At 40.1% G+C, this 14447-nt stretch overlaps 2 protein-coding genes and 1 long non-coding RNA gene across 4 annotated transcripts in view; 2 read left to right on the forward strand and 1 right to left on the reverse strand.

The window, feature by feature from the left end:
* Positions 1 to 5988: 5988 nt before the first annotated feature.
* On the reverse strand, positions 5989 to 8015 carry LOC137879994 (uncharacterized). Its single transcript, XR_011103779.1, has 3 exons — positions 7756 to 8015; positions 7019 to 7111; positions 5989 to 6125 (listed from the first exon to the last, which is right to left on the reverse strand). It is a non-coding gene; the product is annotated as an uncharacterized lncRNA (long non-coding RNA).
* Positions 8016 to 10548: 2533 nt separating this feature from the next.
* On the forward strand, positions 10549 to 11255 carry LOC137872921 (histone H2A-like). The gene is made up of 2 exons (XM_068711434.1): positions 10549 to 10585; positions 10778 to 11255. The coding sequence occupies exon 2, from the start codon at positions 10785 to 10787 to the stop codon at positions 11199 to 11201; it is 417 nt and encodes a 138-aa protein (XP_068567535.1). The 5' UTR covers positions 10549 to 10585; positions 10778 to 10784; the 3' UTR covers positions 11202 to 11255.
* Positions 11256 to 12303: 1048 nt separating this feature from the next.
* ppp1r37 (protein phosphatase 1, regulatory subunit 37) overlaps positions 12304 to 14447 on the forward strand; it is a 40619-nt gene continuing 38475 nt past the window's right edge. For both annotated transcript variants that reach the window (XM_068711417.1, XM_068711424.1), the window contains exon 1: positions 12304 to 14094. In XM_068711417.1, coding sequence (XP_068567518.1) covers positions 13350 to 14094 — 745 coding nt within the window. In that variant the 5' untranslated portion in view covers positions 12304 to 13349. The remainder of the gene's footprint in view (positions 14095 to 14447) is intronic.

The following is a 14447-nucleotide window of genomic DNA, read 5'->3' on the forward strand; positions in this document are numbered from 1 at the left end:
CGAGTAGCAGCGGTACATGATGCTCCTGAGATGCATTAACACAGGCCGCAGCCTTTCCAAACTCTCTCCGAAAAAGTAACAGGAGGAAAAGAAAAAAACTGAGACAGGGAGAGGGGAAAGAAAGAGAGAGGAGGGAGAAGGCCTGGCATAAAGATTAGATTAGCACTTTAAAACATCTGTGAACTCGTCCGGCCCAAGCTACGCTTCCCCACAGATTTGGGCCTGATCTCACATTTTCTTTCCTCCACCTCCCCTCCCCTGCTCTTCCACCTCTACTTCCTCCACCCTCATCCCCCTTTTGTGGTTTGTCTGTTCTGTTTGATCTGTCATTGTACTTTTAGTTATAAGACTAAGGATGGTGTTGTTTTTATCGTTTTTATTCTTATTAGTAAATATTGACTGTGTTGCCGGATTTGTTTATGCCACTGTGCAAGAGAAATCTACTGTCATCTAAAAAAAGAGTAACTCTGACCAGAAAACGGCCTTTGGGCATTTGTTCAAACAACTTTAGACAAAAAGAATCAATTACATTTCTGAATTTCCAAAACTGTACGATAACAAATCAACCTCATTATGAGACCTGACAAAGAAGCTAGCTATTCGCCTGGCAGAATATCAGACCATTTTTGATACAAAAACACAATTTGACTCTCTCTTTCTGAAATCTGGCAACACTTGCTAGTGACATTAGCATTGTAGCACCCAGTGGCACCATTAGGAGTTAAGGAGTGGTAAATAATTCGCTCAGCAGCATAACATAATGGTGACGGGCACCGATGTATTTTCTTTCTTGGGCCCTCGCCCCAAACACAAGCGCACGCTTAGCGCACACACACTCCCACCATCCCAGAGTTTTGTTATTTAAAGACATGATAATGTCTGTTATAAACACCCTCTTCCAGACCATCCATCTCTGCAAGTGAAGGTAAGGGATGACATGCCACCTAATTCTGTTCATATCACTGCTGTGCATACATTAGGGGAAGAAAGCACTGGCCTGGTTTAGAGGAAAAGGGTTTCCTCTGTTCCTTTCCCCTTTAGCTATGCATTTGTTTCCAGCAGCATTGAGCTGTAACTCCAAAGGGAGGAAGGGTGGGAACAGTATGAGACAAAGCGATGGAAAGACTGATATATAATCTCTAGTCTCCTCTGGTGGGCTGGTAAAGACTCAATTATTCTGTCTGAAAATCAAGAGATGAGCTGAAACTCTTGTGGGACCACAGGAATGCCAATCAAAAACACAAATGTGTACTGAATACAGTATATTCATCGTAACACTTATTAAGCGGATGATTTCTACCCTTTGTTCTCTTATGCCATTGGAACTATTTGTATTATAAGACTTTTCAACCTAAATACTTCAGACACATTTTATGGTGAAAAACAGAAACACATATCAATTTGAATCATGTTAATACCACTTATATATTCTTAAACGGGTGGTCATTTTACTCAAATTGCATTGTTCTTAAAGCTTTCAAATGAACAGTACCAACAATGGCATAGTCCTAATAAATCATTTAAACTTACCAGTCTAAAGCTGACTTGAAAATAATTAACATATTGCTGTCTGTCACAATCATATCAGAGTTACTATTGGCCCAAAGCTTACGTGGGTGAGAGTAACGGACACATTATACTTGTTTTATTTGGGCAAATGGTCCGCATCTGTAGATATACACTTTTTTAATGATACAGCACAATTTTATATTATTATATAATAAGCAAATTATTTGGCAGACCTCCTGACAGAGTGCCACAGACCCCATTTTGAGAACCACTAATCTGCCTCTATTATCGTAAAATGGGAATGTGCTGTGCTAGAACAGGAAGCTTGGCAGGCATAGCAACCATGACCAAATAGGGCGGAGCTTAGCGAATAATCAGTTGTCAGGTACAACTGTCGTTTGTGGCTGGCTGCTCTAAAAATAATGTTTTTGTAGAAACACAATATTCTTCATGGCCAGTTGTAAAGCTCCTCTCATTTCTTTAGTTGATGTATTATTTCCCCTTTACTCTTCTCCGGCTGTACTAAAACACAAACTTTCCTTTAATTTAAAATCCAGGCAAGTTCACCATCAACCAGATGTCTAGCCGAGATCAGTGGTTTACAGGAAGCAGGAACCCTCGAACAAAACAGACCACATGGTTCTGCAGATTCCCAAAACTTGGTCTGAGTCAAGATCAGGAGTGTGTGTGTGTGTGTGTGTGTGTGTGTGTGTGTGTGTGTGTGTGTGTGTGTGTGTGTGTGTGTGTGTGTGTGTGTGTGTGTCAGTGAGAGAGAGAAAGAAAGTGGGAGAGTGTTTGAGTGTGTAGGGATGCTATGTACCATTTGGCAGAAATTTGACAAGAGCTAGTAGGAAGGAAGAGAAGTGAGGCCAGCAAGAGGCCATGGAGCATTTCCATCTGAGCGCTTACGGGACATCAACAAAGTCTGTTGTAATAACAATGAGCACTATAGCAGGTGTCGATATTATTCTTGTTTTGAGGATTCCTGGCAAAAATTGTTAAGTTATATAGTTAGTTAGTTTATAGTTAAGATGAAATAGTATTATGATTGGGAGTGAGGGAGACATTCTGATTGTGGTTTGGTCACAGCATGGAAACACCAAAAAACATTGCACACACGCCATTTAAAATAATTTATTTAGGAAGTAGCTCAGGAACCAAAGGCTCAGAGGTTTAACTGTATTAAATCCTAGACAATGGTAACCACAGCAAGACAAAGTGTGTGTATATCCATTCTACATATACAGTAAGAATATTAAGAAAACCAGCTAATTAGAAGTGAAAAACATTATCTAGTCAGTGTGCACCTACAAAATGCTGCTGTTTGTATTAGGGTTCATAAAAATCTCTACGGGTTATTTAAATGTTAATCGAAGAGGATTTGATGTTTGAAACGACTAGTGTCCTAATGCTTAAGCAATTGTTTTACTGTTGATTGCATAAGGTGTCTGATCTTACTGCTGTCGTATGAGCTCTGATGAGCACCTCATGCTGTTTTGTTGGACTATTTGTTGCAAGTCAAATTCACCAAAATGATTGAGACATGAGGTAATTCTTGGAATGCCATCTTTTTCCTTACTTAAATTTTGTTATATTATAAGCGACGTGGGTCTATGATAAGGAATAAATCATTCCAACACGTTCTGGGTTTTTCTCATAACTTATGTCCCAACACCGAATCAAACAAGCCAAAACCACCTCTCCTCGCTCTCCCCTCTTTTTTCTCCTCTCTCCTCTCTCCTTGCTTAACCCTATTACCTCTAGCTCCCTGAACAGCGCCAGCTAGTGGCGATATCTGCTATCAGATCATCAACTTAACATAACTGTAGATACTAAACTAAGATTATAGACAGCAATTATATATCATACTAAACTTACATTTCCACATGTACAATTATGTTCAAACCTGTGTTTACATAATTACGTTTACATCACGCAACTTCACTCTTACAATAACAATCACATTGCACTTACTTTTCATAATACACAGTTCAGTGCGTCGTTCAAATCAAGCTTGGACCATCTGTCAACATCTCAGGGTCTTGCCAAGTTACAATTGAGCACTCAACACTTCCTTCCGTCCCTCTGTCCCCTCAGTCCACTTCCTGCCTTGTTTTCGCCAAAGCAACAGCACAATAACATAAATCACTGGTCTGTTATAGCCAGAATGAGAAAACCAAGCCTACGAGAGCATCTGCTCTTGCCTCTAAAATACACAATCATACACAGACATGCACGCAAACAAACACAAGCCTTGAGCTGTCAGCACGGGGGCCTGAAACCTGCAACAGGTTATTTTTATACATATTGACAGGCAGGGAGGGACAGACCTGAGGCATCGTGTGCTCCAGATGGGAGAGGGAAGAAAGGATGAAATCATGGAAGAGTGGGGAAAGGCAGATGGAGTAGAGGAAGCAAAATATGAACAAGAACAGGAACATGCAAAAACGAGCAAATCATCATGAAAAAGGACAGAGATATTCCAAAAAGCTGCTTCATGATCTCTGTGAATCAGAGTAGATGTGTAGATGAGGTAATGCTATAAAGACCACTCACAAGTCAGCGCTGACCTCTGTTTGAGTATAAACTGTTCCCATAAGAAGAAGGGTTTGTGGAGTAGATAGTACAAAAAGGTCTTTTGAATAAACTGTGTGGACGTACTATCCTGTTAGTAACTGTGCTATCAAGTATCACATTCACAAACATTCATGATGTTGCCCTGTTTCTCCTCTTTGGCCTCTATTTGACAGAGACCACCAGAGAGACTCTGGATATCTTCACCTGAGAGTTTACAGTTCCTCTGAACTTAGAAAGTAAGTATTCTTTATGTCAGATAAAAAAAAAGTAGACATCTTCCAATCTGAAATAAAATGCACGGATTGAAGTTCAAAACATGCCAGTGACAACCTGGGAATTGTTTCTGTCAAAAGAATTAGACAAATTCTAAGAAACCTCCAGCTGTGAAATAGAGTAATATGCTGAGTTTAGTAGCGAGCAGGGATGTGCAGGCTGTGCAGTAAACAAGGTGATATTTTCTGGGAAAAGGCTTTTGGAACAACAATTTTTGTAACAGAATCCAGAAACCACTAATATTAAATGGAGAGTAACCTCCATGGCAGAAGTCCCTCTCTCTCTTTCCCTCTTTTCCAACTAGGTCGGCAGGGTGGGTGGGAATGTGACTAGTCGGAGGGGGAGGAGGAACAAGTTCCAGGACAGCCACTTCCTACATGGCGGTTCTCAGGGAAGCAGCAGGGCTGGGAACAGGAAACTCCCCAAAACACATCACAGACAGGCGGAAATGAATATTTAATGAAATGAAGTGTGTAAATGCCTGTGTGTGTGTGTGTGATGTTTAAGTACCAAGAGGAGAGAGAAAGGACAGGAAGATAATTACATTTTAAAAAACGAGTTATACAGTGGAGAGTAGCCAAAACAACTTATGACTGAAAAGAAAGAGAGAAAAACAGATGGAGGAATTAAAAGCAAGGAGGAATGGGAGTTTTGCACAGGTGGGATGGACGGATGGGTGGCTGGGTGGATGATGGAAAATATTGGAAAATCTCTTTGTCCTTCGTTCTTCCCCCTTCTTCTAATGACGTGGCAGTGATTTGCGGTGCCTGTCTTCTTCTGGTCAATCCCCACACACGAGTTCAGTAGCAGATGAAATCCTTCACCAATTTTATATCTCCCAAGGTCCACCCTCTGTTTTCATAATGTTTAAAAAGGGAAATGTTCTTTTATTGGGAAACCAGTGACATGTGGTATGGACATATGGTAGCCATCACAGCTGGCTTAGAACCTGAGGAGGATAAAAGATGCGTAGGATGATGCAAAAGCTGAGGAAGGTGGAGAGGAGAGGAGGATGATACGAGAGAGGGAGGGCCGGAAAGGATAAAAAATTCACAATTTCCAGAAATAGTAAGCACAGGAGGGACTACTTTTGGAAACAGACATAACCTAATGTTATTACTTTACCATAGCAGGATGACCAAGCTAATATGTGGCTTCAGTCTAAATCAGACTACACAAAGTTGGCGAGGAATCTCTTAACGGCCAGAGAGGACAGGAGGAGCAATTACAGCAACAACAAAAACTATTGTAAAATGCATATGGATACAAGACATACATGAAAAAGGTGAACTTATCCTTTAAGATATGTCTGTATTTACTTTTCATTGGAGCACCGTAAACTAAACCGCTCCTTATGGACACTCTTTTTGAGCTCTCAGCAGTGGCCAGAATGTTAAATGACTTTCACTACGTACAATTTCTCTGCTCACCAGAAAGGTTTATCAGCTCATCCTGATACAAGCTAGATATCGGGATCATGTCGTCACCAATTCTTCATTTATTCTACATTCGACATGACAACGTTTAAGTCACGTATCACAAATTGCTGTTGAAACATTCACATGTTTGCATTCAATGTTTAATCTGGAATGACATAGAGTTATATTTTTGTACTTGTGCACATTATTGATAACCAGAACCTGCAAAGAATGTACGGCTGCGCGTGTGCCTCTTGATGATTGCCATTAAAACACTTTGTGAAGAAGAAGCGCCTTCCTTGTCCTGCCTGCTACAACCACGGTGGAGGCTCCAGCATCCCAGTCCATCTTTCATAAAAATAGAGAAATGTCTCTTAATCTTGTGATGATTATGATGATGACGATAATGACAATGATGATGCATGTTGATGCAGCATGCCATAATAAGCACACAGTTCCACTCATTTATGTTTTAATCTGATGTATAAACAGTGTGTACAGTAACACTTAAACCAAGTATGTGGCTTGAAGTAGCCAAAAAAGAGTTTTTAACAAAATGTCAAACTATTCCTTTAAAAGCTGCTTCAGAACAATACAATTAATGTTCACATTATGTAAAATTTACACATAACCCAAATATACACGCAATGTGTAAGATTTCACTCAGGAAATAATTTTGAGGCATAGTCTCTCAAAGTTTTCCTTTATTTAATGGGACTGCATGAGTCCAGGCTGTTGCAAAAGAAGTCATGGAAAAACAATCACAGCCTCGCAGGCATTTTTTTCAGGAGGCAACAGACTTTAAGCACCTAAGGATCCTGGGACTAAGACACCCGGCTGCACTGTGGGTGTCCATAAGGTTTCATAATTAAAGTAGATGCACTCAGAGAATGACTCACTCTCCAATTACTGTCTGAACACCTAACATTAATTTAGTCTTTATTGACTGCAGATTACACGAGGGGCCAGACGTATTTAACACCTTTTTTCCTGCTGTCAATGAGGCATTATGAGGCTAATGCTGCTGTCATCTAGGAATTTATGAATGTGGAAAAAGTGGTTTATGATGAATCTGCTATTATCTGTTGAAAGAGGTGAACAGTTGCAATAAATACTTTTTAGAAATCCAGGTATTTTCAGTGGGGTTATTGCCGTTTGAAAATTGTCAGTAATTCAAATATGAACACCACTCTATTCATGTGAAAGCATGTCTATAATCGTACAAGTGTGTCTGCACTTACGCAAGAAGTCATTGACCTTTGACTTTGCTTCTTGTAGAAGATCAATTGCTTTCCTAAGATCGGGCACAATGTCCTGTAGTCCGCCACTGACATCTCCATAAAAGTGAGGAAAGGGGAAAAACTAGAAGTCAAAGTAACAGCAATCATCCTAAAAGCCACATCTTCAAATTTATTACTGCTCAGGGAAAAGAGAAAAAGGCCTCAGTGTGTCAGCCAAAGAGAGCGTGAGGCTGCCTTCACTGTTTACCTGTCCACCTGTCTAGTGGAAAAACAGAGAAAAAGACCTACCTGTAAACTCAGCAGTCAATTTTGTGAAAAATTGCATATCAGGGAGAGATAAACTGTCTTATTTAACTTATAGTGGGTTAGCAGACATAAAAGAAATCTTGTTAGGGGCTTTGATGTCTGGTTTTGCCTTCAATCTCTGAGTTTAATCCTATGTTTGGATCATTTCATGACTTCCTCCACTCTCCTTTTCATCTCCTCTTCTTACTCGGCAGCAGACTGCAAACTTCAGTGTTAGTAGCTACTGTTGCTAATAAATACAGACGGCCTTCAGCCTTTATCCAGACGAAGACTCTCAGGAGAACGGCACAAAAAAGAGCTGGCCTGCTTCAATGATGACAACTCACATGATGAAAAACTACGACTTATGCACTGATCTAGTCTCTACTGAGTGCAAATAAATTGTGTTAGGAACCAACTCAATGTGTGCACTGGCTTTATACTTTACATACTTGAAAGTCAGGCTCCAGAGATATGCATCATGGGAACTGCTCTGTGACAGCTTGTGAGTCCCGTCCTGTCCTCCTCGTGTCGGGAGGATGTTGAGAGGTTGAGCAGAATCACATCTAATCTGTCCAAGGACAACCTGCTGGGAAGGTCCCCTCTTAATTTGTCTTCCCGCTGCTCTGCAATTGGCTCTTTGCCATGTTTTAAAGTGAATCTGAACAGTCAAAATGTCTCTCTGTGTCTCTCCTCCATAGCTCACTGTCGGTACATGGGGAAGCAAAAGGTACAAAGGACGAAGCTGGTTGCCTTAAAATTTGGCAATGAGGATATTGACAATGACAGAGCTACCAGTCATTGCTTTGAAGCAAAAAGAAAGTGAAAAAACATTTTGGGGAAAAAAACATGTGACTCCTTTATGATGTTGAAATATTTACTTTTAGTGGGAGGTATTGTTTGTTCAGTACATGTGTGCCACTAGCAATTTAATATCAAGTTTTATAGGAAATATCCCACTTGTATTAAAAAGATGTGCACTAACCTTTACTATCAACCCCCTCTGTCCATTCAATTAAATAGTTTAATCATTTATCGACATAATGTTAAATTACTAGCTTTTTGTTTCAACCGTTTCGCATGGTCTTCATCAGCAAGTGGAGCTTGCTCAGTTACCATGGGGATGGATGTATTGAAATGTGAGTTTACTTTCTGAAAAAGGCGATATGTATTATGTGGATTATGGAAATATAAACAGTACTGAGCTCGCGGCATAGTAGACTATATAACACGGTTGAAAAAGCCAATAAGTGGACCTTGATTAAGGATTGTTTTGTCAAACTATTGTTTACAAAGTCAGGAATTAATGTTGATGCTTAGTTTGAACAGTGTTTATTGTCAAAAATTAGATACAACCTCAAAAATTACACCGAAAAAATACTGGAGTTGCCTTTTAGACCTTTGAACATAAATAAATCCCTGTTTATCTCTGTCTTTTTCTGATTGTGATGAAACACTTGATACACAGTAGAGATGAGTCATCACTCCCCCTAAGCAGTTAATTAGTAAGCACGTCAGGCGCTCAAGGAGACAGACACAGTCAAGCACCTAATCATAAAGTGAAGGATCATGACACCATTAAATGTGGTTTTATAAATGCTCCTTTAGTAAGAATATGTAATTTAAGTAAAAAACAATAAAGACAACCTGCAACAAGCTACGGGTTAAATCTGAGGTCTGTGCTGCCATCTGCTGTTGATGTTTTTCAGCACATTATGAGATGAAATTCATTAAAATGGGTGGAATAGATGACATGCTACATTGTCTGTTTAATGTTTAAAATAATATATGTTTTATAAGCAGCATGCCCTGATGCATGCGTTTCTGAAAGGAGTTTAAGAAAGAATAAACACAGTAGAGGACTATAGAGTTCAAAAGTAAACATTAAATACTTGTCTACACTTGCTTCAATTTGACATTTGTCCCGCACTGTGCATGCAAAACACTTTTGCACCAGAAAATGACGATATGTTTCTTTTTACTACAAAAAGAGCTAATTTAGATCGTAATTGCTGCGCTCACTTTAGCACACTAATAAAACAGAGTTAAGGGCTCTGGGTTTTTAAGTCCAATCAAACAGCTGTTTATCCAAAAGTTTTATTTTCTTCACACACATATTATAGTTAAGTAAAGGAAAACAATATATTAGTATCAAAAGGAAAAGTGCTAAATATGCATCAGAGTGCCTGTTGTATTATGTTAAATATTACATTTTATTATTAGATTTTTGCTTCTGAAAGGTTGTAGAAGGGAAATATAAAGTAGCATAAAATGAAAATACTCCAAAAAAGGGCCTCAAAAATGTTATCAGTTATATACCACCACTGCCTATTACTCATACAAATCTTGTTCATGTTTTGCCTTGTCATTAACTGCCATTATCACTTGAAACTTCTCTCTCCCTTTCTTATTAAATTAGTGTTTCTTCACTAATTTAAAAAAATATGCACATATAGCATCAGTACATTCAGGTAATCACGCTGCCACTCATTGTAGAAATCTTAAAGAAAAAAAGGTTAATTGCTGTGCAGTTATTGTGATCGGTTTCACACAAATATTAATATTTGGTATTTGGAGCTTTCCACAGGAAAATATGTGCTTGTGCAGAAAAGCACAACATACTCTTGTGTCCACGTGCAGTGTTACTCAGTTAAATGTATGCAAGGGATATCAAACAGTCTATAACGTTGTCAATTGTAAGCTGTTCTTCTTTGTTACTTAATGGCGGCTGGCATCCAAACCTTTGCATTGCCACAAACTACTGGATTTTAACTAAAACTTCTACTTCCCTCTCTGATATAAACTCTCTACTTTCCAGGTGTTTAAGAGCCAAAAGCTTCTCTCAACTGCTGCTGCACACCTTTTCCAGAAACTCACACACCTAGAAATCTCCAAGCAGCATCTATAAATATGTCAATTTTCTAGGATTTTCTTTCCACTCCAGCAGAACAGTAAATTACCATTGCAAAAAAGGCCCAAAACTTCAGCTGATCTGACCTGAGTGGATTGTCCTTCTTGTCTCACACCATATCTTGTTTTACCTACTTCCTCATTCTTATGTCTTTTTATTTATCTAACACTGATTATTTCTGTATCTTTTAATAGCCTCCAAGACTGCATTATTCCCTTTGCACAGACGTCTGTGGTTCTTTCAACGTCCATTCTCATGTAGAGGAGCCAGGTGTCAGCAATCAACCGATTACTGCCTGATTCATATAAAAGCAGCGTTCTTTGTTTCAGTGTGTAGCTGCTGTCTTAATGCGAAGGAAGTGCAGACTATTGGTGAGTGTTTGATGTGGCCCACTGCAAGAGGAATGACTTTATTATTTCTTATCTTGTGCATAAGACAGTGTTTGCTCTAATGTTTAAACATGACCTCAAATTCTATAGGCCTTAATTTTAAACACAACAGCTGTTTTAATGATACTCTTCTCTAAATGAAAATGTATTAAATTGATTTTCTCCAAACTCAAGACTAAAGATGTCTGGCCGTGCAAAGAAAGCTGTACCCAAACCAAAATCTCAAGTATCCCGGTCTTCCAGAGCAGGGATCACTTTCCCAGTGGGCCGTATCCATAGGCTGCTGAAGAAAGGCCTCTATGCTGAGCGGATTGGCAATGGCGCAGCAGTATACTTTGGAGCCGTCCTGGAGTATCTCTGCGCAGAAATCCTGGAGCTGGCAGGAAATGCCTGTCGCGACAACAAGAAGCACCGCATCGCTCCTCGCCACATCTTGTTGGCAGTGAAAAATGACGAAGAGCTCAACAAACTGCTGGCAGGGGTCACAATCTCGGACGGTGGTGTCATCCCAAATATCCAAGCAATCCTTCTCCCTAAGAAGACCAAAATGTCCAAGGATGATGGTTCGGCTAAAGATGTTCAGTCCCAAGAGTTTTGATTGTGAATTTATGTGTTTTTACAAATTTCATATTAAAAATGTTATGTTCTTAAAGTTTGCTTTTCTTATTTCCTGACACTTGTTGAGCAAGGTGCTGGAAGCAGAAGTTTTTGGGGAAAATTGTCCACCATATGCGTTTGACCAGCAAATTTCTCTGAACGCTTAGGAAGTGTGCTTTATTGCCTACTTCATGCAGCTAAGCATTTCATGGTTTTTGAGGAATCTAGTGATATGAACTTTTTGAAGGGTAACTACACTGGTCTTGCTTCTGTGCGCCTATGTTAACTATCAACCTGCTGTCCAGACGGTGCATGCGGCCATTGAAGTTGACATTGATGCAGTTTACTTTTGGCCCTTGCACCCAAGACTTCAAAAGAAATTTTGAATGTGGCTCAAAATGTTAACCATGTGAAGACTGTATTGGCAGTAAGGAATGACTGGCAACTTAAACTGAAGATTTTAATGCTCACATTTTCATTGACTTTCAAAGAGGCAGAGATTCTTAAAAATATTTTTGAATTATCTCTGAAATATGAATCAATTTGTGTAATGGCTATAAAATTCTTTCTCCCATTTAGATTTTATTTTTTTCAAATCTGGAACAAAGGTCGACCTGGCAAGGCAATTTAGACAGTTCCTTGTACCTCCTAAATGGTTGCCCATGTGTTTATTTTTATGAAACTATCTGCTCTTTCACAACATAGCTGTGTAGAGCATTTGAAGCCCAGTCTCTGTTAGTCAGGATTTACTTAAGACTATCTAAATAAATGAACAACCCGGCAGAAGGTTGGGCATAATGACGATGAAAAACTACACACTTATTTGGCAGTATTGTTTGCTATTCTTGACCTTTTTACTGTGTAAGTTCAAACTGCAAGATCAAACTGGAAGAAAGATCACATTGATGTGGCATTTGTCCAATACAATCAAAATATATTTAGGAGTGAAATAAATACAAAAGTAAGCAACCCTGTCTTAATTAGCCTGTGAACTAACGATTCCTAGTCTAAACCTATGTTTTTAGCAACGGTCTACAACACTGCGTCTCTTGAACATGCCCCCGTGGGTAACGACGTGCTGACGTAAGACGTGTGAACAACAAACAGTTGTTGGACTTCAACAAGCTAGCGAATGGTAACGCCAGACAAAACAGGTTCAACGTACTTCTCCCGGATAGAGAAACACTTACAAAACCTGTGCGGTCGGAACATCCATTATAATCTCATAATAATTAGCGGCATTTGTACCGGCAGGTGTAGCTTCGCCACGGTTCCCTATAGCGCAAACCTTAGCCATTGAAACATGGTCACTGCGCGGAGTGTGACGCCTGTTTTTTTCCTGGCTGATCGACGGTTGTGATGCGAGCCGAGCAACACGACGGAGGGTGAGACTCTACAGCCGGAACATATTGTTGTTGACCGAGAAGAATATGGACTTTGTGTGGGAGAAACAGACGGGCTCACGTAAAGAAGCTGGCATGCGACCGCACACGGGCCTGGAAGAACAACTTTAGCAAGCTAGCTAACATTAGCTCGCTCAAATTCATGCAAATTAATTGGTTTGGTGTCGGAGCAGTAAGCTCTCTCTGTTATGGAGGCTCCCTGAGGGACATGTTAATTTCTATTGACTGCCCTGGTCTTCTTAAATATTGTTGGCGATGTGCTGACCACAGTGAGCGTTTCTTCGTTTCCCTCCTGTAGGACAAGGTTGGCAGAGATTATTAAGAGGTGGTTGCCTGCCTGGGTGGTGATAAGTGCAACAAAGTTGCCTGGTTTGGCACACAGATAATTACTGCAACAGTATCCATTTCACATAGTTGTCACATATTTGTTGTATTGAAATTTTGTGTGAAATTGCACTTTAATTAGCTGTTTTTTTTAAGGATGCACCAAAGTCACCTGTGATTTTCGGTTTCTGAAAACTATTATTTAATTCACCCCTTGTACAACAAATTAGTTAAAATATAGGTATAGTTTTCTTATTGCACTTGAATATAATTTGGTGGATAAAGGACTAGTATAGGTTCACATTTAAGTATATTGTCGTGAGACAGGCTTATCCATGTCAGTTGGTTACTAGTCACTGTTTAACCTAATATCTAGGCTGTCTGGCACAGTTACTATCTTGAGTTTCACTGGAAATGAAAACATGAATTTCGAAGAGCAGTGTCTAGATTTGTGCAATGTCAAGACAAAAAGCAACGTGGGCGATGATCGCAACACAACCAACAACACAGAAGGGGTCACCCCCCGGATCTCTGAACTGATGACAGAAAGTAACACAGAAAAACCCAACGTTGTTCCCACAGAGGCCTCCGAAACATACCTGATGCCTCAGCTCACTGACAACCTTCAAGCGGCTGAGCAAGACAACCACCACCAGGCACAAGACACACTGGAGATTGACGAGGTCAATGGGAATAGAAAGAGCACTGTTCAAGACAGCCCTGCGGTAGGGACTCCCACTGACTTGATCTTTTCTAATGATGAGCAGCACACGGGTGATATTGGGGTGGAGAAAATGAAGGATGATAAGGACACTGATCCTGCAACATTTGTTGTGGAAGAAGGGGACGATGGTGGGGACATGGACATAGGTGTGGATCTGAGTCTCGATGAGAGCGGAGTGTTGGAGGCTGAATCGACAAATGACAGATCGTTTACGGACAATACCGTAGACTCGGAGTCCACGGTTCAGGATGTCCCAGCTGAGAGCCTGTCAGACGCCATCCAGACGAGCAGCACAGAAGCTTCTGCCACAGACCAAGCTGGACTGTACCCTTCTGTGGAGGACGGGGACGATAAACACAAACCAAGTGGCAAACGGGTGACGTTTCCCTCAGATGAGGATATTATCTCTGGAGCGGTGGAGCCCAAGGATCCCTGGAGACATGGTAATGCTGTATGTTTTTGTGTGTGCCCGCCTGTATGTGTCAATTACTTTCTTTTTATTGTACTTGTGCCTGTCTGAACATGTCAGTTGAACATAGTTTGCCAGGATTAATTCTCAAGTCTGTAAACAGCATCTTTCTCTCAAGCTCCACATCTAATTCAGAATGTAATGTGACCTGTCCTGGTTCATATTCTATGTGTTGTCAGTCAAAATATGATTGGTGGATGTATGTTGTCACTGATGCATGAGAGGTTTTTATTTTTTAGGCATGTTCTTTTGTGTTAACTCGTTCTGTGTTGCAATTAGTGCTGCACCTTTGCCCCGGAATCTTTTTTTCCAAATTCAAGCTCTTTT

Source organism: Cebidichthys violaceus, unplaced genomic scaffold, assembly GCF_023349555.1.
Source record: "Cebidichthys violaceus isolate CVI_PGR_0920_01 unplaced genomic scaffold, fCebVio1.0.p SCAF_1, whole genome shotgun sequence".
Taxonomy (NCBI): Eukaryota; Metazoa; Chordata; class Actinopteri; order Perciformes; family Stichaeidae; genus Cebidichthys; species Cebidichthys violaceus.

Excerpts from the sequence above, each read along its gene's own strand:
- LOC137872921 (XM_068711434.1), top strand. The coding sequence starts at position 10,785 with ATGTCTGGCCGTGCAAAGAAAGCTGTACCCAAACCAAAATCTCAAGTA.